The sequence below is a fragment of the Mytilus trossulus genome, chromosome 9 (genome assembly GCF_036588685.1).
Source record: "Mytilus trossulus isolate FHL-02 chromosome 9, PNRI_Mtr1.1.1.hap1, whole genome shotgun sequence".
NCBI lineage: Eukaryota > Metazoa > Mollusca > Bivalvia > Mytilida > Mytilidae > Mytilus > Mytilus trossulus.
In genome coordinates, this window is record NC_086381.1 from 5,172,692 (window position 1) to 5,199,885 (window position 27,194).

At 32.4% G+C, this 27,194-nt stretch overlaps 1 protein-coding gene and 1 long non-coding RNA gene across 3 annotated transcripts in view; both read left to right on the top strand.

The window, feature by feature from the left end:
• Positions 1-1,039: 1,039 nt before the first annotated feature.
• Positions 1,040-2,944, top strand: LOC134683520 (uncharacterized). The gene is made up of 3 exons (XR_010101041.1): positions 1,040-1,072; positions 2,282-2,440; positions 2,846-2,944. It is a non-coding gene; the product is annotated as an uncharacterized LOC134683520 (long non-coding RNA).
• An 18,496-nt stretch (positions 2,945-21,440) lies between these two features.
• LOC134685015 (ETS-related transcription factor Elf-3-like) overlaps positions 21,441-27,194 on the top strand; it is a 32,504-nt gene continuing 26,750 nt past the window's right edge. Inside the window, exon 1 of one of the 2 annotated variants that reach the window (XM_063544360.1) lies at positions 21,441-21,614. In XM_063544360.1, the coding sequence (XP_063400430.1) occupies positions 21,604-21,614 (11 nt within the window). In that variant the 5' untranslated portion in view covers positions 21,441-21,603. Of the gene's footprint in view, positions 21,615-25,232; positions 25,455-27,194 lie in introns of those variants that run through there. The other variant, XM_063544359.1, reaches the window with a different exon arrangement.

Below are 27,194 nucleotides of genomic sequence, written 5' to 3' on the forward strand. Positions count from 1 at the left end.
AAAGTGTCTTTTTTATCCCGTCTCGTTTCGGTTTGAGCCATAGATCGATAAGATGTCATATGTGACAATGAGACAACTCTCCATCCGAGTCAGAATTAAAAAAAAAGTATACCTTTATACGTCAAAATACGATCTTTAACGTGGAGTCTTGGCTCACACCGAACAGCAAGTTATAAAGGGTCCCAGTGTAAAACCTTTTAAAAAACTTTGGTTGACTTGTTTGCTTTGTTTGTATAATTGTTTATACAAACTTTGTAAATAAGTTTGACATCTTTAAACAATATGTATCGGCATAGTTTAACCTGTATTTATATAATTATTATATTTGAATTAAATTGGGTGTTATCATAATGATTTTACAATAAAAAAAACAAAAACAAAGCAAGCACGCTCACTAAAGTCTTGCTTTATATGCTTTAAAAATACGCTGTAATAGATAAAAAAAATCATACAGTGAAAATGCTCCGCATTTACAATACTAATGAATCGCTCTACAGTGAAAAGGAAAGAATATTATCATTATTCGACAGTAAACATGACTCGCATAAAGAAAGCATCATAGTGGAATTCAGTTCAATATAAAGAAACGGAATGACAAAACCTATTCTACGTTATACAATTTTAATAATTGTGTTGAAATGAACATTTTTTTCTGCAACAACATCTTACCTGTTAGTTATAAAACACCTGCACGATCTGTTCGTGAAATATCCTAAATATTCACCTATTTTGGTATATATTTCACAGCTATTTTGCTTTAGGCGCGAAAAAAACCCGTTCGCATCTCTTATTTTGTTTTATAAGTATTATGTGTTTCTTAACATATACATTTTAACTAATTTTCTTCATTTTCTTCAAAAATAAAAACAAAAGTGGTGTGTTTATTTATCATTCTACATAAAACATTTCTGGCATATACAGTGAAAACGATATTTTAGGATCCGCACTTACGTACACTGGTCTGGTGTATTATCATCGACTAATGGCCGCCAACTATGACTACAACCGGACCAGGCCTTCCTAACTTCCGGATAGGCGCCATATTGGAAAAAAACTGGACATACTCAGAGAGGTAGGTCGTCAATTTGAAATGTTGAATTAAGAAAATCGAGCAAACCAATTTTGTATTGGATTAGTGTATATTGTACTGTGATTTAAAAATTTTGAAGTTATCATATTTTTATAAACAAAATTATTATGGTTATTGAGAGAAAGTTCTGCATTGCCAAAAATGTTACGAAAACACATGTCTGATAAAACCAAGTCTTGGTTTTATGAATTTTTGACAATTGTTCGTTTTTGGATAAGAAATTTCTTTAAATTAAAGGTCCGATAAAAGTTTAATATGTTTTTGAATGTTTATATGGCAACAACATTGCAGATCGGATGCACACTATGCATTTTGACGCACATGTTATGCATTCATTGTTATGCAAATGAGCGACTATAACCGGTTGTTTGTGTACTTTAACACACATGATGTATCATTGAAAACGTGTAGGCATTGTATGGTATGAATATTTCTATATATCTGTAATTTAAACTATAAATTGCTCAATTCAATACATTAATTAATTGTAACATGTACATGTACTTTGACAGAGAGTTGTATCATTGACAATCAATCATATGCCATCCTTTTCTTCTTATTTATCTGTATATATTTTTAATACACACACATTTATATTATATGTATAATGATTTGAATTCAAACAAGTATCAGATGTTGTTCAGTTTCATTTCATTTTGTTCAGTTTCATTTCATTGGACGAGGGAGGACACACTTCAGAACAATTACTCTCAAAAGGGGGGGGGGGGGGGGGGGGCACTACCTATACAGAAGGTGAAGTGTGCTGCTGGAATACATGAAGGTCATCTTTTCAATCTTGCAAATTATATGTGGATAGGTCTGGAAAACTATCAGAAATATATGATAACATCATTAAAGTTACAATAATTTCTTCGTCTCTCATCCTTCTTGGTGTTACAACTTAAAACAAGCTGTTTTGTCAATCTTTTTTTACACATTGGTATTACACTTTTTTTTATTGCAGAGCATTAATCATCGACATGAAACCCAAACAAATTGGAAAAGGTTACATTTTCACCTATATCTGTATTCATCATGTTGCAAAACAATATATATCCATGATTGGTGATGTTATTTTACTCAAGTATGGGTCCTTTAGCTACCCTACACTATGATATTTATTTATTCTTTGATTGATCCAGTACTTTATAGTCATGTCCATATTCATATTATGTCTTCATATAATTTCAGTTAGTGGAAATACATAGAAACAACATCCGAGCTGGTTTTGCAATTTTTCCTTATACAGACTATGAAAACACTGCTGTAGTTCTTTGATAACTTGTACATGTTGTTGTGATGTAACAAATTACTTTTCATAAACTACATGTACAAAATGAAAGAAAGAAGGTAGGATACTAAAGTCGTACTCAAATAGTACTTCATTTTTAGGGTCAAAGGCGACAGGCACCCTGCCACTATTTAAGAACATCATCGATTATTTCAATTACATTTTTGTTTTTTGTCCATGGATTTATGAGTTTTGAACAGCGGTATACTACTGTTGCCTTTATTTAGATTGAAATGATTTTGTAAAATTTATTTACACATTTATGAATATTTGATAAAGCTTAGAAAAATGTAAGGGTTTTTTTTAAACTTTTTTTTATATCTGCTATAAAATGAGAAGTGTTATTATCTTTAGACATTTATATATATTGTTCACATTTAAATTGTACTTTTAAATTGCATATTGTTATTTTTTTCTTTAAAATAGATTTGCTTTTTGCTTCATGTATAACATTATAATTTCAGGTTAGAATGCAAAACTGGTGAAGATGAAGGTTATAATTGTGATCTACATATTGATTAATTTGAAGCAGAATTTGTTCTTAAGAGTGAAATAAAAAAAAAGATGTCCCACTATTACCACAACAACAAAAATATTCATTGTTTGACTGAGAGATAAATGAATAAAAGTGTTAATTAAGAGTACTAGACACTTAATTTTCTTTTTCTATTCACACTTTTTAGTAGCTATATACAGCTATATTACAAAGCTCCAATTAGACCTATATTTATTTAACCCTGTTTCCAAATTATTTGAAATCTTTGGTAATCTTATTCAATTAGGTGGTCCTGCGATATTGGTCTATGTATCTAGTGCTGACAGTTGTTGTTGTTTTTTGTTTGACTTTTAAGATACATGGTCCTAGACTCTTTGCTATAGGATAGGCAAATGATACCGTATGTATGTTGATATCCCTGTCACATTCATCATTATGGTGTCTTTAAAGGTAGTGTTGTTTGTTGGTGTATAATCAGGATCCCAACACATCTAAAAATGCAAGTGTCAAACAAATAAAACTTAATATGACCAAAAGCAATTAGAGTTTCACACAACTTACTTAGACCAAGCTCATACAAAATGAGAATGTGGTGGGCTTACACATACTGTACATGCAAATTCTCCTGTAACTTGTGACGGTGTAACAGCTTAACATTTAAGAACAAACAGTTGATACACAGAAATGTCATCCTTAAAAAAATGAAAATATGTGGTAAGATTGCTAATGATTGAAAAAGACAAATCTCAACCAGAGACCAAATGCATCTACTGAAAAATGACTCGTTTGTGTCCCTGCATGCAAAAGGTCTCTAGTCAATATCTAAAAAACTCCATGACTTTAAGTATAAGATGTGCTTCAGTTAATACAACCCGGTGCATATCTAGAATTTTCAAAAGTGGTTTGTGGAGGGGTTCCCAATCTAGACGAATTTATGAGTGAAACCTGCAAAAATCTTGACTGACCCCAAATGAAGCTTAATGAGAGGGGTGAGAACACCCTAACTACCAAGTTTTATCCATCTTCTGACAACTGCATTCCAAATATTATGGAGCAGGACATACGACTTATGGTTACATTACTGACTGCAGCTGGAAACAACAAATAAGAAAGACTTCTTATGTTTCTTGTAATATGCTCAAATAAACTTGTGTGTGAAATCTTGGAAACTCCTAATTCCTGTTCCCGTATTGTTTGATAAATATTCACGATATTGAAAGCCAATTCGTCGGCAGCGAACAATAAAATTTTCTGGAGTAACACCAGCGTCTATATAGATAATTACTACATTGTATAGTAAACAATAAATGAATAGAGCTCTATTCTTGATGTTTATCAGTATCAAATAAGGGTATATATATTTAAAAACTCCCATAAGGGATATAGAATCTGATTCTTAAACAGAGGTCTTAATCAAAGAAACATAGTTTATAAACGGTTCCTACCTAGCTGTTTCTTTTGTTACAGTTTCAAATCGTCATAATTAAAAAAAAATCATCAAAGATCTGCAATCTAGATTTATAAATATGGAAATTATAGAATTAAGGACACAATATGTATCAACCAAATTTGTCACTATAAATTGGGTCTAGATCCGCCTATCCTGATTCAGTGAACAATACTGCAGATAACGAAGCCAACATGCATGAAAACTATATATATGAGTGGTTCTTCTCTAAATTGATATTAGACAGGTTTTCAAGGCATGATAATAATATGAAATTTCCAGAGGTGGATTTAGGGGGGGGGGGGTCTTTTGTGGAAAAAATTGGTTGCTTATATAGGGAATCACTGGAGCGGTCCCCCTCTTAGGTCAGTTAGTGGACCATGGCACCACTTATGAAAATTTCTGGATCCGCCACTGATTTCTATTATATCCAACTTCTGTATACTCGCATTATTTATATAAATTCTGGAATCATTTAGTTTTTATTTTATTAACATAATATTGATTTAAAAAGAACAGAAATACGGAAAGAGGTGAATAATGTAAGAATAAAATAGAAGTGTCGATTTAATAATATTGCAGATAGAACTAGCTATTATCTGAGGCTATAAGTTGATTACACTGTCATGCAGAGCCTTATAAATTATTATATTATAATACCACTTCACGGAGTCTCTTTTTAGTATCCAACATATTTGGATGACTTACACCAAATCACATTCTTTGGTCATTGTTTTTTTGTGGATGCGGGGGACCCTTTTCAAGTTCAACTGAGACTTTCCAATACAGTATTATAATCAATTTTATATCTATAATAGTTAAAGATGATATTTTTGTTATTTACAAATCTTTAAAAAAAAATGTAACAGTTAAAGCAAATCAATGCTTACACGAGGATACCGCAAGTGTTATACATGTTATCCAAAATCACAATTATGCAAGTGAAAGCACCGATAGTTTTTCCTCCGGTGAAAAAAATGCGTATTTGTTACAGAATTAAACTGGTTTAAAAAAACATTTTATGTAAATTTCTTGCTGAAATATAAATTCATTTTTAATTAATTTTACTCGATTAATGAAATTTGCATACCGGTAGACAAATTTAACGAATAAAACAAATTTAAATTAATTTGTAAAGTAATTTACCCCCCCCCCTTTCTATATAGGTTTGATAATACACGTAGAAAACGCTTTAATTGAGTGCATTTGTGTGCTAAGACGTGTTTGTTATCCTATTTTGGGAGTGTAGAAGAAGACCCCAAATAACCGGTCAAGGGGACATACACTTATCAAAATAAAAACACAAAAAAACTTTAAGCCAATCGAACTAGCAGGATAATTTATCGGTATGTTCGGACTGTATTCTTATTTGTTATGTAAAATCTAGATATTTCCGAAATAAAAAAGCCGCCATTATCTGAATATCATCCGAAGCGAGTTAGACTCGCCTCTCTGTGATTTCCTCTGACCGGACTAAGCTAGCTATCAGATGAATTTTAGTGCAGATACACAAACATGTTCATTATATATCTATATATATATAGTATGTTATTAACTAACAGTTTAGTGCAGCTACATTTTAAAAATAACAAGGTGCAATAAGTCATAATTTGTGCGCGCAAAAAGAGGTAGAAGGATTGTGAGGGATTTTTTGTGTTATCTACATAGATATTTTTACGTAGAAATGTTGGTTGTCGTTCTTCTACTCTTGACAAGATTACTTCTTTAATGTTTTTTTACCAAACTGGATATTTCTGTCACTTTTTCATTTGTTCGCGTTTTATTTTTGATTACTTTTGTCCTAGTTTGTGTTTTTTTTTCGTATGCTTGTCACTTTTGCAGTTGCTTGTGTTTTTGGTTATATAGTCCTCAAACAAAAAAATCAAAAATGTTCAAACCGATCCAAGTTGGTATAATATTTTAAATTTACATATTTAAGCATCCCAAACGAGCATGCTTAAACATGTAGTTTCTGTTGCAATTGTCCCAGTTCACATCGCAAATAACTATTTTCATTTGGGATATATGTGCGTCGTGTTTGGAAATTTTAAAATTGTACCAGCGTCTGTAAATTTTATAAATTGTATAAATTTCAAGATTTGGAAAAAGTTTCTCAGTTTGAATATATTGACATAATTCATTTGACATCGTGCTTTTATTGAAGAAGGATATCTGTTATCCGAAATATCTAATATTTGTTCATTTTATAGTTATTTTATGGTGATGTTCCCTTTTTGACTTGTTATATATTATTTTTTGTAGTGTACAGAATCATATGACATGATCCATCGCCTTGTAAGATTAATCGTTGACTATTTATTCAGTCATTTTATAATATATATAAACGAGTCTAAATTGAAAACTACGTTCAAACCTTTAATTACGTTGGATAAAAACCGCAATTTTTAAACTTGTGCATGTAAAACAAAATTTCGTTGTAGAAGGGTCTAACAGCAAAAACAACAATTTCCCAAAGACCACAAAAGTGAAAAGTATATTTTTAAAACAAAACGCATTTGACTAACAGGTCGAACAACTGATGTTCTTTCACCCTGCTGACTGCCATTGGCGATTGCCAAATAAAATTGATCACAAGATGTAACAAAATGGATCTTAATACAAAATTGATACTAAACAGAAAACAATTTTAACTTATGGCCACCATATATATATGTATATATATATATATAAGTGCCTATAAATAGCAGCACATGACATACAAATCTATGGGAGTGTGGATTAATCAGTACAGAGATTAATTCAATTACACAAATATAATTATAGATTGCCTAACAATGTAATTTTAACACACTATTTAGTATGTAAATATAAGAATGTTTAAAATATTTACAAAATGATGTTTTTGTAAACGAAACATCCGTTTGAAAATGTCACTTTCCAAATTATAGAAGTCAACACCGAGTGGGACACCACGGCGAGAAGGAGAAGAGAAAACTTCACACATTAGAACCCGATGGTCTTAACGAAAAAGACGAGAAAAGATACAGGAAAGATAAAGAATAATTCAAAAACAAAGCATCGTCCTTTTTATCCCGCAATATCGGCCAATGGACGTTGCTAATTTCAACTTCCAATTATGTATTTTTAAGGCAGCTAAATCCAAGAGCAACATATACATGGAGCTGCAATTTTATTTTTTTTCATTTGTAAGGCAGCTCAATCCAAATTCATCATAGACATTGAGCTGCAAAATTTTCTTATAAATTTTTTTTCTTATTTTCAAGGCAGCTAAGTTCAACATATACATTGAGCTGCAAAAGTTTCTTATCATCTACATCCGATTTCACCTGGATAGATGCACGCTTGATAAAGCTAGTTTGTCTAGCGAAATATTGCGTTTATTTTCATCATTTTGTAAATATTTTAAACATTCTTATATTTACATACTAAATAGTGTGTTAAAATTACATTGTTAGGCAATCTATATATATATATATATATACATATAACACAAAAAGATGTAGTATGATGGCCAATGAGCCAACTCTCCACAAGAGACCAAATGACTCAGAAATTAACAACTATAGGTCACCATACAGCCTACAACAATTAGCAAAGCCCATACATCCTAGTTAACTATAAAGGGCCCAGAATTGACAATTTAAAAAAAAATCAAATGAGAAAACTAACGGCCTTATTTATGTTGAAAAAATATACGAAAAACAAATATGTAACACATCAACAAACGAAAACTACTAAATTACAGGCTCCTGACTTGGGACTGAAACACACATATATACAGAATATGGCGGGGTTAAACATGTAAGAGGGACCCCAACGCTCCCCTAATCTGAGAGAGTGGTGTTACACGACAACATAAGAACGAACTATAAAATTAAGAAGGATACAATTAGAATTACATCTTACAAAAACACAAAAAAGACGTGGAAGATAAATCGTGGAAAAATCGCAGCATTTTTTTTTAAAAAAAGAACACAAAATTACGCTCCAGAAAATACCTCAATACATATTCCTGTATTCAGTTTTGGAAAGGTTTTAAAAAAAACAAAAAAACAAAAACAACAACTAATCAACACAATTTTGTTTAAAATATAACGACAATTTAATTTAAAATCATTTGTTTTATTAAAGCTTAAATTTCAAATCCATTAAAAGAAGTCCATGGCCCGCCATAGCAGTATCCTTCACCAGTTCGTTCCATCCTTAACCAAATTTTGTCATGTTTCTTCAAAGAAAGGACAGCTGACTGTGTCGACGATATCCCCAATTTACTACCATCATTCCAAGTATAATTTGCGAACCCCGCAGGATTGCCATTCATTACCAGTTCAGTGGGACAGCTTCCGCCTGGGTTTGTATACATTGTCCAGGAAAAGTAAAATGTACCATCACGTGGGCTGGTGAACACGCCTGTTGTTTTATCATAAGTGTTCCCTACGTTTGTTTTAACGGTGACAAATATAATTTTTGTATGCTGTGACACCTTGGACATATGTTTGTGTAAATTGGCTGAGAAAGCTATCTTTACACGATCTATTAAAAATAATCATTGTATGCTTTAAAACTTGGAAATATATATCAAAATAATGATGACATTATACTTGAATTAAATCGTAAATTTCCGTTATCAATGGACTAGATAACTTATGATATAGGCATCGACTATGAAATATGAAATGAGAACTCAAAGGAAAATTCAAAACGGAAAGTCTCTTATCAATTGGCAAAATCAAAATCTCAAACAAATCGAAAATGGATAACAAATCAACTGTCATATTCCTGACTTGGTACAGGCAAAGTATGTAAAATTACATTGATTCTTAACAAATAAGTAAATATTCAACACGCATATCTAATGCACACGGTGTTAATGATTAAAAGCAAACACAGCCTTTTGGTTGTTGTCTCTTGGATATATTCCCCGTTTCCATTTTTCAATTCTGAACTTGGAGTCACATTTCTTCGCATGCATGACTTGTAATCATTTATTTAACAAATCTTAATAATTTTTCAATTTCTATTGATCACTGAGCTTCTTTTTTTAATGTTATCATTTGACTATGTGTTGAAGTGCTGTACAGAGAAATGCCGCAGTTAAAACAGGGTAAATAATTCAATTGGGTATCCATGCTAATTGTTACTGCACATTAATGTTCATGTTTCAGTTGTTTTACCTTAACAATAGCTTATAATTAATACAAGATTATACATCAATCCGCTTGTTACAATAAAATTGAGAATGGAAATGGGGAATGTGTCAAAGAGACAACAACCCGACCAAATAAAAAAAACAACAGCAGAAGGTCACCAACAGGTCTTCAATGTAGCGAGAAATTCCCGCACCCGGAGGCGTCCTTCAGCTGGCCCCTAAACAAATATATACTAGTTCAGTGATAATGAACGCCATACTTATTTCCGAAACTAAAATTTAAATAATACAAGACTAACAAAGGTCAGAGGCTCCTGACTTGGGACAGGTGCAAAAATGCGGCGGGGTTAAACATGTTTGTGAGATCTCAACCCTCCCCCTATACCTCTAACCAATGTAGAAAAGTAAAAGCATAACAAAACGCACATTAAAATTCAGTTCAAGAGAAGTCCGAGTCTGATGTCAGAAGATGTAACCAAAGAAAATAAATTAAATGACAATAATACATAAATAACAACAGACTACTAGCAGTTAACTGACATGCCAGCTCCAGACTTCAATAAAACTGACTGAAAGATTATGATTTCATCATATGAACATCAGGCACAATCCTTCCCGTTCGGGGTTTAGTATCATACCATCATAACATATATTAGAAGAACATAACCCGTGTCATGCCAACAACTGTTTTTAGAATAAATGTGTTTAGTACCGACGCAAAGACCTTATCAGTGACTCAATATTAACGCCAAAATATGCAATCTTTAATGACTTGACAACAGTATCGTAATTATATCCCTTCTTTATAAGTCTATTCAAAGGTTTTGTAAGTTTATGAGGTGAATACTGACACCTTTGTGCTTTATAAAGAATATTTCCATAAAAAATTGGATGTGAAATACCTGAACGTATAAGAAGTCTGCATGTTGAGCTATATTTACGAATGATGTCTTTATAACGATAATAAAATTTAGTAAATGTTTTGACTAGTTTGTGATATCGAAAACCCTGGTGTAATAATTTTTCAGTAATACATAAATTTCTCTCGTTAAAATCTAAAATATTGTTACATACACGAGCGAATCGTACAAGTTGAGATATATAAACACCGTAAGATGGTGACAAGGGAACGTCACCATCTAAAAACGGATAATTAACGATAGGAAATGAAAAATCATCCCTTTTATCATAAATTTTAGTATTCAGCTTTCCGTTAGTGATACAGATATCAAGATCGAGGAAAGAGCAGTGGTCATTGTTAGTATTAGCTTTATTTAAAGTAAGTTCACCAGGATAAATTTCATTAATATACATACTGAAGTCGTCATTATTGAGAGCCAAAATATCATCCAAATATCTAAAAGTATTATTAAATTTGTTTAATAGATGTTGTTTTGATGGGTCTTTGCTTATTTTTGTCATAAATTGTAACTCATAACAATACAAAAAGAGGTCCGCAATAAGTGGTGCACAGTTAGTCCCCATTGGAATTCCGATAATCTGACGATATACGGAATCCCCACAGCGAACAAAAATGTTATCTAGTAAAAATTCAAGGGCATATATAGTATCAAAGCATGTCCAATTAACATAGTTTTTTTGTTTATTGCTACTAAAAAATGACCTAAAAGAGTTTGAACATATATATTCACATTCTGATTTTTTGAATGCCCATTTAATTAGGTGTGTGATTTTTTTCTTAATGAGAATGCGAGGCAATGTGGTATACAGGGTAGAAAAATCAAAACTTTGAACAGATTCAAAATCACCAATATAAGCATGCAATTTATCAAGTACTTCCAACGAGTTCTTGACACTCCAAAAGTAATTTATTCCACTATTTTCGAAGGCCTTATTTGAACAATTTATTATAAGGTTTTTAATTGTACCAAGTGTGCTGGTAAGAATAATAGACAATTTAGTAGTTGAACAATGGCTTGAAGACGGAATAAATCTATATTTGTAAGGGGTTTTGTGTAGCTTCGGGAGCCAATACATAGTTGGGACTTTCATTGTATTTGGCTCTGCTTTTAAAGCGGTGGCTAAAAGTTGATGTTTGTTACAGATTTCGTTTTCTGAAAATGGAGTTAGTTGGAATGTTGGTGAATTGGTGATTTCCTTTTTCAGAACCTCAATGTAAAATTTACGTCAAACAATAATAATATTATTAGCAGCTTTATCGGCCGGGACAAAAACAAATTCCTTGGCTAGTTCTTTTAGTTTATGTTTGATACGAGAAATAGGTTTATTGTGGTTATTGTTAATAGTAAAATGTTCTTTAAAATGTTGAATACGTATATCAACTATCTTCATTACTGAAATTAGAAAAAGAGTCCAAAGATTTTTTGTCAGCTTTTTCCCGTTTTATCCATTTCATACAGTAAGTATGGAGTGAGTCGTGGATGATATTACGACACTCGTTCCAATTAATAATTGACGGGGGACGATATTTAGGTCCTTTACTGAGAAATGATTTTAGTTCTCGGTCTTGAACGATGTTAAGATCTCCTGTTATAACATGGGAAATGGGTCCATAAATATATTCGGAATTACTGCAATTACATGAAGTAGGTGTATTTTCACTCACGGATATTAACATCTTTACACAATTGACTATAATTAAACACAAATTTCCAGGTAGATTTCTTGTAAATATAACAAATAAGAGGTAGCTCAGTATTGTCAAAATATCAAGGAATTTGTTCTTTAACAGAATGGTCGTTAAATATACCGGCAATATTTACAAAATCAAAGCCTTTATTGACATATTTAATTTTAATAAAATGTTTTTTATGATCTTCAGGGCGATCAATTTTGGGAAATAATTTAGAATAACAATATGCCATAATAATTTGAACAATTTCATACTTAGGACTGCTATATGAAATTGTGTTGCAATCCTCCAAAAGTTTATTTAACTTATTAACCGGTAACGAACAGAGTTTTGTTATTAGATAATGTCTGCCGTTGTTTTTTGGAATAGAAATTAGGTCCGAAATATTGGTATGATTGGCCCGAAATTTTCTTTGATTGCGATTTGTTCTACAACCATGAGAACGGTTTTTACGAACAGTTTTAGAAATAATATCCAAAATGTTAACGGAATTGGTTCTAGATATATTACCAATTCCCATGATATTATCATTTAGACCGAGAGGGTAAACTGTCTGGAATTTTTTAATCCAATTTAATTCAATTATTTTCCGTGATCGTACAAACTTTGAATGCGATTCACCAGGCTGCTTATTTACTACTGCTAAATATTTAAAAGGATGGTTGTGCTTCTTAAGGTGTTGGTAAATGATACTTTTGAATTTATTAGGTCTTTTAAAATGTATACATTAGAATATCATACCGCTTGTTTCACTTCCGCATTCATCAGGATTCATGAGATTAAACTGGTATTTTATACTCCTCATCAATTTGTTGTTACTGCAACAATCCTTTGATTGAACCGGGGACCAAAACAAAAGAAACAAGACAAAAAACATCATGCATGTGCAACCCTAGAAATAAGAAATAAGAATAATAAATTTGCTACCTTTTCGTACAGATATTTGCATTTCAAAATAAAACAGATAAGCAGTGAGCAATTGCGTTTATATTCGAGTTTCGAGCTCTGGTCCTTGTTTGGAAGTTTATTCTATGATACAATTTGATTTTTTTCGTGTAAAGTGCCTCAATACATTCACTTCATAAATAGTAATACTTTAGAAATATGATCGCCGAGTACTCTATTGAATTAAATTCTCACAATTAAAAATAAATTTCTTGGTGTGAAATTTGTTCTAAGAAAAGGCAACCCTATTGGCGAGAGAGATTGACGATTGCAAGGTCAGCTGTGGATACCAAGTCGCAAGATGCAAATAGATTATCACCAAAATGTTTCCGATATACTGAAATTCTATATAATTCACAGCAAAACAATGTTTAAGGTTAACATAATTGCCAAACAGACGTCAGACAGAGACAGAGGCATTATCACCAGGAACAAAATTAAACTCAAAATAACCGAAACAGAAATGGGAAATTTCTCTGTCAATCGTTTGACTGTTGGTTACAAGCAGTCATTGCTGTTTGTTAAGACTGCCATTAATAAGGACAAAGCATTTTTAAAGTCCACCTGTATTGAATAAAATTAAGTTTTCTATTATACATTTCAACGTTAAATGTGCACTGTATTACAATGAATAAACAAACATTGCGACAATAAAATTTGTAGTTAACAAATAAATATTACTTTACCTCCATATTGTTAACTTTATTATTATTTGTATGTGTGCTTAAAAGATGTTGGCAAAACTGTACTTTTACATTTATATATGAATGGTAGAGCATGCAATACAGGAATTACATGTAATTGAATATGATATGTCATGTAATCGGGAAATATGATGTGTCATATAATCGATGAATATGATACATTGTTATGTCATATAATCGATGAATATGATATGTCATGTAATCGATGAATATGATATGTCATATAATCGATGAATATGAATACATTTTATATGTCACATATGATGTATAATTGATTATACAATTCAAAACTTTAAAAAGTCAAAATCACGTCCACTTTTCCCCGGACCTACTGAAATACTTAAGCACCTATATGTACTATATGTATCAACACGACAAGTGCCACATGTAGAGTAGGATATGCTTTCTCTTCCAAAGAACCTGACACCATCCCCGTTTCTTGCCATTGAACTATTAGTTTATTTTCGACCAATGAGTTTGAATGTTTGGTATATTTTGCCTTTTCTTTTCCAGTAATTTATGTAGAAGGGTTTCTGTTGTTTACTAACACTGGTGTATCACGCGGGTTGTTTGCTTTGCTTCAATAGGTCTACAAGGTCAGTGATACCAGCATATGCTACTCCTATCATTTGACGCGTGTTGTTGTTTTATTTGCTTGCATAAGCTCACTTGGTCAGCGAGACCCGACTGGACTGTTCCAATCATTCGGCACTTGCAGTTGTCATTCATTGCTTGCATTAGCTCACTAGCAGTAGTGACCGAGACCAGACTAAAAAGAACTGTTCCTATCATTCGGCACTTGCAGTTGTCATTCATTGCTTGCATTAGCTCACTAGCAGTAGGTCAGCGAGACCAGAATTGACTGTTCCAATCATTTGACACTTGCATTAGTTTTTCTTTGCCTGCATTAGCTCACTAGCAGTAGTTACCGAGACCAGAAAGGACTGTTCCTATCATTTTACGCGTGCAGTTGTCATTCATTGCTTACATTAGCTCACTAGCAGTAGGTCAGCGAGACCACAATTGACTGTTCAAATCATTTGACACTTGCAGTAGTTGTTCTTTGCCTGCATTTAATTTAGCTCACTAGCAGTTGTTACCGAGACCAGAAAGGACTGTTTCAATCATTTAACGCGTGCAGTTGTTTCCCTGCTTGCATTAGCTTACTAGCAGTAGCTACTGAGACCAGAATGGACTGTTCCTTTAATGTTACGCGTGCAGTTGTATTCTTTGCTTGCATTAGCTCACTAGCAGTAGCTACCGAGACCAGAATGGACTGTTCCTATCATTCGACGCGTGCAGTTGATTCTGTGCTTGCAACAGCCAATCTCCGGCGCAGAGTTCATATCCGTTCCATACATGCTTTGCAATACTGCACTTAATATGAGTGTAGTGTTACAAAGTATTGAACGGAACGGATATGTGAGCTCTGCGCCGGAGATTGTGCAACAGCTCACTAACATCAACAATACGGTCAAAATTATATTATGAATTTGGATTTACCGTTGGTACTTGGTGCATTGTACCATATGCGGACTATCCACCGATTGACCGTTTAATGACAATTACGTTTTTGTTTTATCTTGTATTTGGTGTCTCCCTGTCATTTATTTATCTTATATGTATGTACGAAAGATAATTTTTTGGAGCAACACTTTTGAAGAATGTTGCTCGGAATGTTTAATTTTGTTTAGATAAGAGGTGATAACTCCGGACATACTATGACAGTGTGATAGTTGTATAAATACCTTGGATTATAAAACCTGTTAAACTCAAACTTTATCATCTTTGATGTTAAGACAACAGATTTATTTCAGTGATACAAGATAAATATTAAATCATTCAACTAAATGTTGATATATTCAGTGAAATCGTGTTTTCCTGATTGATACCAACTAAAGAATCCTATTGACGAAGTTTCTGACTTAGGTCTTTGACTTTTAATAAATACAACGAGAAGGAACAGATTAAAGTCTTTGATATATTATTGAAAAATTTGATAAGTATTTAGTGAGTCACATATTTCAGCAGGATCCGTTAACCTTTCGAGGGTTACTGTGTTAACACTTGAATTTGAGTTTTTGGAGGAGTTCGTGTTGCTCCATCTTTAGTTTTCTAGACAAATGTTTGTATTTTTGGTAGTTTATTTCTTGCCATGGCATTGTAAGTTTGTCTTCGTTTTATTAGTTTGTATCTGCCTCCTCTCTTTTAACGCCTCTAGCTGCGGGATTTCCTCGTGGTATTGAAGACCCATTGGTGGTCTTCAGTTGTTATCTGCTCCTAGGTCGGGTTGTTGTTTCTTTGACACATTCCCCATGTCCATTCTTAATTTTAGTTCAACCTCCTTATTCAATAGTCTGAGCGTCTAATACAGAGCAGGATTGAAGATGATATACAGTTCCTACATTTTGTATTAATTATACATGGTCTTGTTCTAATATGTCTGATATAGTTTTCACAGGACGTTCATCCATCATCATGATTTTTTGACCATTTCTTTATCTCGGTCAGAGGAATGATTTATAGTACAGGTAAATGTATAATACAACACACAAGTTTAGGATAAAAACAAATAACAAGTAATACCATATCAAACATTGCTTGCTTTTCATTGAACTTTGAAGTATCACAGTCTTACATTTATAAACCAATCGCTGTACATTACACCTTTTGGTATTATTTAGATACTGTATGACACAAATTTTGATATATATTTAGTTTCGAACATTGTGTATGTGTGTTTGAGAGTTATTTAGGAAGTCAAGTACTTACAGATCAAACGTCAATGGTCAAACAAGACATTCACCTTTAAAAGTGTTGAACGTTCTTTTTCAAATTACGAAAACTATATATAAGTTACTTCAAATGATGAATGGATTATGATTTTTCTTGTTTTTTTATGACAAAACACATTGAATGAAATTATATTCGAGTCTTCGGTGGTCAATCTTATTCTTGTCGTTTGTGAATGTTTTCAAATAACAGTCGGGTTTCATAAGTGTTTCGGGCTTTTTATATTTATAAGACCCGTTGGTTTTCCAGTTTGAATGGTTTTACACTAGTTATTTTGGGCCCCTTTATAGCTTGTTTTTCGGCGTGAACCAGCATTTTTGAAGAATGTTACTCGACATATTTAATGTTGTTTTAATCAAAGGCTAAATGTTGAAGACCGTACTTTGGCCTATAATGGTTTACTTTTTTGTGACGCAGATGGAGAGTTGTCTCATCGGCACTCATATTACATCTTATATCTATGTCGATTTATTTTACATTTGGTATTACTGGTTATTTTTCTACTGACATGTTAAGTGTCTTACGTTTTTTAAAGCGATAAAAAAAAACCTTAAAATGTTAATTTGCTAAAATAGTTATAATTGCTCTAAGTATTATAGTTAATTTTAGATATTAGTAAATAATATATGAGGATAGTTTGTAGGAGACAAGTTGCCTAAGAACACAATTGGTTCGTGGAAGATTTCTTTGAGACAATGAATTGAAATTAAATACTCAATTGATAAGTTGCTGTGCAACAAACAAAATTGAATAAAAGCGTTGATTGAAGAAAACATTATTTTTTTCTTTCATATTGATAATTGTTTGACAATATTTCCCCACAAACAACATTTAAAAAATTCTTTTTAACTATGTTTTTTTTATAAAAAAAAATAAAATAAGAAAAGAACTTGAAAGGTACTCATTACTTTTTTTATATTTTGCTGTCACGAATACAATTTTGCTGTCATACATACAATTCAGTATTGTATTCATATTTATGAAAATCTAAAATGAAAAATTAATTTGAGGAATTTAAACGAACATATTTAATCTGTTGATCTGTACTTCTAACTTCAGGTTTTGTCTGGATTCTTTTCTTCGATATTAAAGGCTCTTTATTTTGTATTCATTAAGAAAAATTTAAAGTCTTTTTATGATCATTTTTTTTTTAAAGAAAAAGACATCTCCACCAACGTTTCAAGGTTAACTTCTTCTATTGACGTAAAATCAATATATTCAATTCCAAAACATGACCGATTTAAATCCGTTTTATTTTGCAATAATTTAATTTTGGATGTAACACGTCTTCTGATTGGCTGACGTGGTTTTGTTTATCAGCTCATAAACATAATTTTGTCATGTGACCGTGGAGTCATGAACCTTTTTCGTGGTTTTCTCTGGTTTAAAATAAAATTTAGAATTAAATTATAGGAAATGTCTGTACTATTTTTCTACACGGTTTATTCAATGTGCACCACATTGTTGATGCTATTACTGCATAGACAGTCATTCCTGAATTTGTATTTCACTATGAGCTGATAAACAAAACAACGTCAGCCAATCAGATAACGCGTTACATCAAAAATGAAATTATAAATTTATATTTTCTAACGTTAAAACATTTTCATATTATTATTTTGTGTCCAAAAAAAATATTTTTATGAGTATTCATTAAAGAAATTAATAAAATAACAAACGACAAGGAATGTTATTTTACACTCGATAATGTCAGCGTATTTATAGATTGGTTAACAGTCAAAAACGAAAGTTACATAAGTAGAAATCTCTGTGGCAACAAAAATGGGAAAAGAAAGTATCAAAGTATCAATAATCAGGGAAATGCATGGACGTGACAAATTGAAGCAACGAGACATACACTATCGGACATAAATCAACAGCATACACACATAATGACTTTTTGGTAGTCAATTTAAATCTCCAAAAGGATTAGCATATCCTGCCCTGCTTCACTAGCGACTTGTTTTGGGTCTATCAATAGATAAAGCAGGTAGAGACTGACATCGGAAAGAATTGTTTGTTGAAGAACATGCTACACTTCGATAACACACGTGTTATCAGTATTGACACTCTCCTTCACCAAGTCGTGATGGAGACTTAAATCTCTTGAAGTGATGATATTACCATGGCTTGGTCTGTTCAGTTGTTCTGTATGATACAATGATGGTGTTCTGTTGATAAATCGTTGCAGTTGACCAATGCATTCTCCTTCCAGACGAACCAGCTGACATTTCAGAAAAAGGAAATCCTATACTTGTCTATGGATGCTAAAACCATAACATGTAAAATTGAGAATGGAAATGGGGAATGTGTCAAAGAGACAACAACCCGACCAAAATAAAAAAACACAACAGCAAAAGATCACCAACAGGTCTTCAATGTAGCGAGAAATTCCCGCACCCGGAGGCGTCCTTCAGCTGGCCCCTAAACAAATATATACTAGTTCAGTGATAATGAACGCCATACTAATTTCCAAATTGTACACAAGAAACTAAAATTTGAATAATACAAGACTAACAAAGGCCAGAGGCTCCTGACTTGGGACAGGCGCAAAAATGCGGCGGGGTTAAACATGTTTGTGAGATCTCAACCCTCCCCCTATACCTCTAACCAGTGTATAAAAGTAAAAGCATAACAATACGCACATTAAAATTCAGTTCAAGAGAAGTCCGAGTCTGATGTCAGAAGATGTTACCAAAGAAAATAAACAAAATGACAATAATACATAAATAACAACAGACTACTAGCAGTTAACTGACATGCCAGCTCCAGACTTCAATTAAACTGACTGAAAGATTATGATTTCATCATATGAACATCAGGCACAATCTTTCCCGTAAGAGGTTTAGTATCATACTAGGCACTTCTCCTTCCAGACGAACCAGCTGTCTTCTCAGAGAAAGAAAATCCTATACTTGTCTATGGAAGCTAAAACTATAACATGTGCATGCATTGTGTTAACATTTCAAACGTTCTTCGATGTGAATGAAAACATGGTCACGTGTAAAAAGATTTAGAATCTTCAATATTGGCATATAAGATTAAATTATATGTAAATAACCGTACAATCTATTAGTGTGTAAAGCGATGACATCATCTACAATATAATAATACTCTTTGTATTTGTTTTAACGTTTAAAGTTCTGAAAGTGCCTAATATGATTTCAAAACACATGGTATGGTATGACGTTACGCGCGATGTTTGTACCTCATTGAAAAATCGGTGTAGTTGACATAATGCAAGTCCAAAATATTTTATTTGGTGATATCATATTCGTTGCTATTGTAGGCATTTTGAACAAAAATGTTGTTTTTTTAAATAAAAAAGAAAAATATTTGTTGAAACTATGTTTTATGCTGCATGCGACAAGCTTCAGTTTCGAAAAACCGCTATTTTTAGGCTGTCCCGCGTAACATATTTCATTTATTGTAACCACTAAACTGTGATTTTCTTCTAAACTATTTAATATTTTGAGAAACGTTTTTTTCCATTATTTAACACAGAGGTTCCTTCATTTTTTATGCATTTTTTATGACGTTCTGATGACGTCATAGAAAAAAAAAGTGTTCCATCCTACAAGGGCAAATCTGTCCCACGGGAGAAAATAAATTGGTATTCCAGATTTGAGAATCAAAAACATTTATCTAAAAAGAAAAAGGTTAGTATTCGTATTTACTACATGAATGTTATTTTGCTTAATTTTATGAATTTAAAAACAAATATCCTGAAAAATGATATATGGTAATTTATGAGAGATTTATCAAAGGCTTACAAGGTTGTCGCACCGCCATTTTTTGACGTAAAAACGAACTCAACTCAAATTTACGTCAATTGTTTGCTTATCAGAGCTCTTATAATGGTAGAATTTTATTATTTTTCAAAATGTTGTTTTTCTTAATTTTTCAAAAATCTAAAGTACATCAATTTTCGATAAGTAGTTAAAACGCATCGTCGATTTTGCGGAGTCTTACAAGAATGTCGCACATGCTTAAAACCAACGTTTCAGTCGAAGTTTTGGTTTGAACGTTACGAAATATTCGCGACGTTATGTTACGCTTACATGTACGAACATCGCGCGTAACGTCTATATATAAGAGTTTGGTAATTAGTTGGAAGAAAATTATCTCTGCAACGTTGTTTGTAAGAATGTGGGGTCATCCTTGTTGTCCCTTTAAAACTATAATTGAAATAAAAAGAAGACGTGGTATGATTGCCATGCAATGAGAAAATCTCCACAAGAGACCAAATGACACAAAAATTAACAACTTTAGGTCATCGTATGGCCTTCAATAATGAGCAAAATCTATACCACATACTCTGCAATGAAAATATTAAATATGTTCCTGTTGTTGAATGTCATACTTAATAAAGATTAGAATATATTGTCTGGCATAGTCTACAAACAACGGTATGTTGTGTATTTACTTGGTGTGTTGTGTTTAATGATACAAATAGAGACATTTGGCTTGATTGCTAGACAGCTAAACATTGTTGTGTATGTGCTAGTCCCCATTAATATTATGACCTGACATAGTATATGTAAATGAAGCACAAGTTTTTTTTATATAAAGGTTAAATTACAACTTATAAGAATTTGCTTTCATATTAACAAAATCCTTATATATAGAAGACTTCTAGTCTTAATGAAAATGATTAAAATGAAAATGAAAAGTGGTTTGTAAGGGGAAAAGTCCTATGTTTTTTAGGGGGAGGGGAGGAGGTGCACAACTCCAGCTAACTAAAAACAAAGTTGAGATTTCCAGGTATCGAAACCTATATATTGGTTAAGTAAAACACATATCTACCCTGTACACCTATCAAAATTCATATCATATCGTCTTACACTTCCGGGTAAATACAATTTAAAAACCTTGAAAGATAAAATTAAACTATTGTTATATAATAAATAAGTTTAAGTATTTTTCAAAAGTCAAACATATCATGTAGACATATTTTAAGGAGCGTATTTTTTTTCTTTTTCCTTGATACATTTATGAGCTAGTGTTTGTGAACAAAAATATGAAAACATTCCTAAAAGGATTGCAAATTTTGGAGGAAACTTCAGTGAATTAGTGTTTTGCTGATGTCATCATGTTTTACAGGTAGGTGCAAAGTTTTGTTTATATATATCTAGACGTATGATAGCTTCTGTTCAGAAAAACAACTAAATCATGTATATAATTATGACATAGTGATATAATGTATCATATCACAAACAATTAAATCTTAGAAATAGTGCAAATGGTACAATCTTACTTTCGGTTTTGAATTATCAAGAACAATTACGGGGGGGGGGGGGGGGGGGGGGGGGGGGAGGGCATTTATTTTCGGTTGTTTGATTGGTCCGTTTATTTTGTGAAACATTTGTTTACTTTTATGTTCCCCCTCGAGAGAGAAAAAAAACAACATTCAGCAACAAAATAAAATCAAAACAGACAAAAAGCAGATCAAAGCACGACAAATTTTATTAAAGATTTTTTTTATAGCATTGTTAAATGGATAGTGCATTCTGAAATATACGTCTCACGAGGTTTGTACTACTTTCATTTTCAGGAGACGTGAATTTGTCTTTTTAGAAAACATGCAATTCTTGAAAAATGATACGACTTATGCACTTAAATTTTCCTTGAAATGCTGACTGTGTTTCTTAAGAAATGTAATCCGATCTTGCTACCTTTAAAAACTTGTGAAACATTCCATTAGCCAGTGTCACGTTAATTTGTTTAGTGTAGCTATATATATATATATACTTTAGTCAGAAAATCAAAACAGAAAAAACTGAATCTAAAAGTAGTATAGTGAGGTTATTAAGTTAAATCTAAAGGGTAGCATAATGAGTTAAGATTAAAACTAAAATATAGTGAGTTTCAAATTAATAAGTTTATATTAATAGTCCAGTACAGCGCATTAAGTGATTTGGTGTCATAGGAGAGATACCCCATATTCTTTTTTGTTGTTGTTAAATAACATACCAAACGGGATTGGAAATAACCAAATCCTATAAAATCCTACGGAGAAATATTCTGTTCTCTGACAAGGGTAAGCATCACATAATCTGTCTTGCGATTCGGTGCTTGGCCATGGACTAGGCATAAGCTTCGCTTTGACAGAAATGCTTTCAAGTGCCTAGACAAAGTATAAACATAGTTTAGACATGCGATTACCCTGTTGTTAGAATATGTCAAAAACTGTGTCAATATCATATATACATACATATGTTTGGTATAGATAAAATGGAAATTGATATAATGTTATGATCAGTTAAATGATAATGATAACCGTTACAACTACCATGTTATCATATCGAGAGTCATTCAGCTGAGAAAATCACAAAAATACAAAATTGACAGCAAAGTAAATTTTACACAAAAAAGCGTCAAAATATGATAAAACTTTCTTATTTTAACACCTACCTATAGTTTTTGTAAGTAAAAATTATTCAGATTGGTCCACTTCATCTTTATAGAAAGTATGAACTAATTAAAGTTTAATTGTGGAACTGTAATTTTTTTCACGATAATAGCCCCAAAATAGGTAAAAATCGATGAAAAATGGGAAAATCATCACAATTGGTCATTTTCAAAGGACTGTAGCAAAAAAGAAGTGCACAACCATGTGATTTTTTTTTTCACTAATAAAAACATAAACCCAGAAATCAGGCTTAGAAAAAAGTTTAATTCTAGAAATTTTTGGCTCCTCAGAGGTGTACATTCTTAAGTTATCACAGTGAAGAGAAGTAAGAAGATGTGGTATGAGTGCCAATGTGATAAGTCTCCATCTAAGTCACAACTTGTAAAAAGTTTACCATAGGTTAAAGTACAGCCTTCACCACAGGGCCTTAGCTCACAAGCACCGAACAGCATTTATAAACCTAAATATGTTAGGTACATGTGTATTACTATTTATTAACTAATTACAAAATACATTGAACCATTCAATAAATGTATAATTCGTCTGTCGAACACGTTAGTGATCCTTTTAATCAAATTATTAAGTAAGGTCATCAACTTCAAAGAACAAAGGAAGATATGTGACAAATATTGATTTTATTTTCAATAATTTAAACTTATCATGTATTTCTTTTTGGTTATGTTCCCAATCCTTGCCATTACTAATAGTTTGCCGAAGCACAAAGTCGTGCTTTGGCCAGACTGCTTAAGATGTCTTTACACGATTTACACTCGTTGCATGTTTTTGATATATGTGTGCTTTTAACTGTTGAGATGTATGGAACAAGTATATATTTTGTTAAGGGGACAGCTGAAGGACGCCCCCGGGTGCGGGACTTTCTCGCTGCATTGAAGACCCATTGGTGACCTTCTTCTGTTGTTTGTTCTATGGTCGGGTTGTTGTATCTTTGACACATCTCAATTTTATTTGAAGACGCTGTAAATTCTGTATACTATTAAGCATCTGGCAATAAAATGTCAACTAAACGCTCTTGACTTTATATTAGTTTAACAAACGTTTCTGTAAATTCTGTGTACTATTGAGTATCTGGCAATAAAATGTCAACTAAACGCTCTTAATTTTTTGGCTTTAAATTAAGTTGATCAAACGTGTCATGCTCATGTCTCACATTCACATCCAATTTCAGATATCCTTCCTGGTAACCAGACGTACATTCTGTGAATTTAAATATATGCATTTTCCTTAGTACCCGACGTCCCTCTAATGTTATTTGGTTTTTGTAATTTGATGAGTTTTTTAATGTTGTTGTCTCAGTTTTTTGTTTTTTTGTTATTGTTTATTTGGATGTATACTTCAAAAGAGAAGCAAAAGACAAGGTGATATTTAAACAGTTTGTATCAGGATATCAAAATTTCTAGATACAAGCGTCGGTCGGTTGGTCCTGTCAGTATATATATACACGAATATAAATTGAAAACTACGTTCAAACCTATGATTGCGTTGGATAAAAACCGCAATTGTTATACGTGTTCAAAAGACCAAAAAAGTGAAAAAGTATATTTAAACAAAACGCATTTGACTAACAGGTCGAACAACAACTGATGTTCTTAAACCCTACTGACTGCTATTAGCGATTGCCAAATAAAATTGATCACAAGATGTAACAAAATGAATCTTAATATAAATTTGATACTAAACAGAAAAAAACATTACTTGTTGCCACGATGTTATGCCACAAACATAAGGTGTCAATATTTTTTTAGTACACCAGATCCGGATTTCGACAATAAATGTCTCTTCAGTGATGTTAGGGATCGAAACGGAATTTGGAAGATCATATAAAAAGTACCTGCATTTTTAGATAGACTCTTGAATTTTAAGAGTCAATATAGGATGAACGGATCATATAAACCGGAGGGAAAATATGATACAAGCCCAAACGAAAAAATATAAACGAGTCTAAATTGAAAACTACGTTCAAACCTAGGTGGTCGTGTGGACTAGCGAGACGGCTACAGAACAGGCGATTTGGTGTCACGATATCTCAGTAGCATGGGTTCGAATCCCGGCGAGGGAAGAACAAAAAATTTGCGAAAGCAAATTTACAGATCTAAAATTGTTGGGTTGATGTTTAGACGAGTTGTATATATAGATATTCCAAGACAGTGATCTACACTTAAAATTCCAGGAATATAAAATATAGAGTCACGTTTCATTTAAACTAACAAAGTTAATCTAACATCTAACTTCCGTGTTTTTATATTCATAATTTTGAATGGTTTATAAAATTTATTACATTATTGTTAGTATCCAAAATATACCGGATAAGTTCGTGTCAAGTTTGGAGGATGTATTTCCTCAGGAATACGGGGGAACTCACTACACACATTTTATTTATTCAACTTATTATTTTATGAAATTCAACTTTATGTACGGGAAAAAAGTTATTAGTGTTGATAAGCATTTAAAAAGTACGGAGATAAATTTGAAAGGATATTCAATTAAAGTATGTTTGACAGAGGACACTTTAGGTAAGTACAAAAAATATACATTGTATATCTTTCTGCTTGACCGACTTCACTTCATGATAAGTCTTCTTAAATATAAGTAATATGAAACACCGTATAGTTTTGTACCTACAATGTAGACCAATGGATAAAAGGAGATTTAAAGTTAATGTATAGTTAATTTTCAGAAAATCATTTTAGAATTTTTAAGAAAAACAAATTACCTAGTAACTTAATGTAGTTGTTAATTTCTAAGCTATTTGGTCTCTGATGGAGAGTTGTGTCATGAATTATCATATTCATATAAATACTAAATACGTCTATACATGTATCTCTAAACTAGTACCACCTGTACACTGTCATTTAGTTTGTACACACTCTATGAGGAAATAGACAAGGTCATCCACTTATATTGGTTACATGTATAAATTAGCGACCGTATTTTTATATTATTTTAAATCAGCAATATAAATGTATATAGTTTTTTGTACTGATTCTAAAAAATATCTGGTTTCTATATGTATATGATGTAATTAAGCAGCCGGTTTGATATTCGATGTTCAATATTTAATATCCAACCGGCTGCTAGCAGTCGATTCAATAATCTTATTCAAATGAAAATCATACATACTAAAATTTTCGATAACATTAAAAACATGATGCTCATGATATCCAATCGGCTGCTTTCAGTCGTTTCAATAATCTATTCAATTGAAAATCATGCATACTAAAATTTTCGATAACATTAAAAGTATGATAAAAGGATTGAAAAGATCGGTCGGATATGGTTGTAGTATCCCTTCTAGTCGTCTTAAATTCTCGTTGTCCTCAAATACAAACCATATTTAATTCGCAGTATTGGGTTTATCAAAATATAAATTTGTAACAATAAAATGGCCTTCCAACGACCATATTTTACAATTAGCAATATGCATGTATGTCGATATTTATTTAAATGTAATGAACTGTAACGCAAACTTATAAAATCAACCCCATGGCATGTTTGATTCTGTTTTTGTTTAGTCCCTTGGACTTTTCCAAGACTAGTTAAGAAGGGCGCCCGTTTTGGTTGTTTGTGTTGCATAAATACGCAGCCTTAAAAGCTTGTTATGTTAAGAACTCCAAACTGCTGCACAGTGTTAAGAGAGTTACACATAAGCGTCTGGTTCGAGAACTCATTGATGGGGCATGACGTGCTACATTGTATGTTGCAAGGCTAAATGCCCATGTCCACATTACCTTGTTTTGCTAGCCATAGTCTGAAAGTCTTGTCCTGCGTCACAGTTGATCCAATGTTATCAGAACCTATGGTCTGGAAGTCTTGTCCTGCGTCACAGTTGATCCAATGTTATCAGAACCTATGGTCTGGAAGTCTTGTCCTGCGTCACAGTTGATCCAATGTTATCAGAACCTATGGTCTGGAAGTCTTGTCCTGCGTCACAGTTGATCCAATGTTATCAGAACCTATGGTCTGGAAGTCTTGTCCTGCCTCACAGTTGATCCAATGTTATCAGAACCTATGGTCTGGAAGTCTTGTCCTGCCTCACAGTTGATCCAATGTTATCAGAACCTATGGTCTGGAAGTCTTGTCCTGCCTCACAGTTGATCCAATGTTATCAGAACCTATGGTCTGGAAGTCTTGTCCTGCCTCACAGTTGATCCAATGTTATCAGAACCTATGGTCTGAAAGTCTTGTCCTGCCTCACAGTTGATCCAATGTTATCAGAACCTATGGTCTGGAAGTCTTGTCCTGCGTCACAGTTG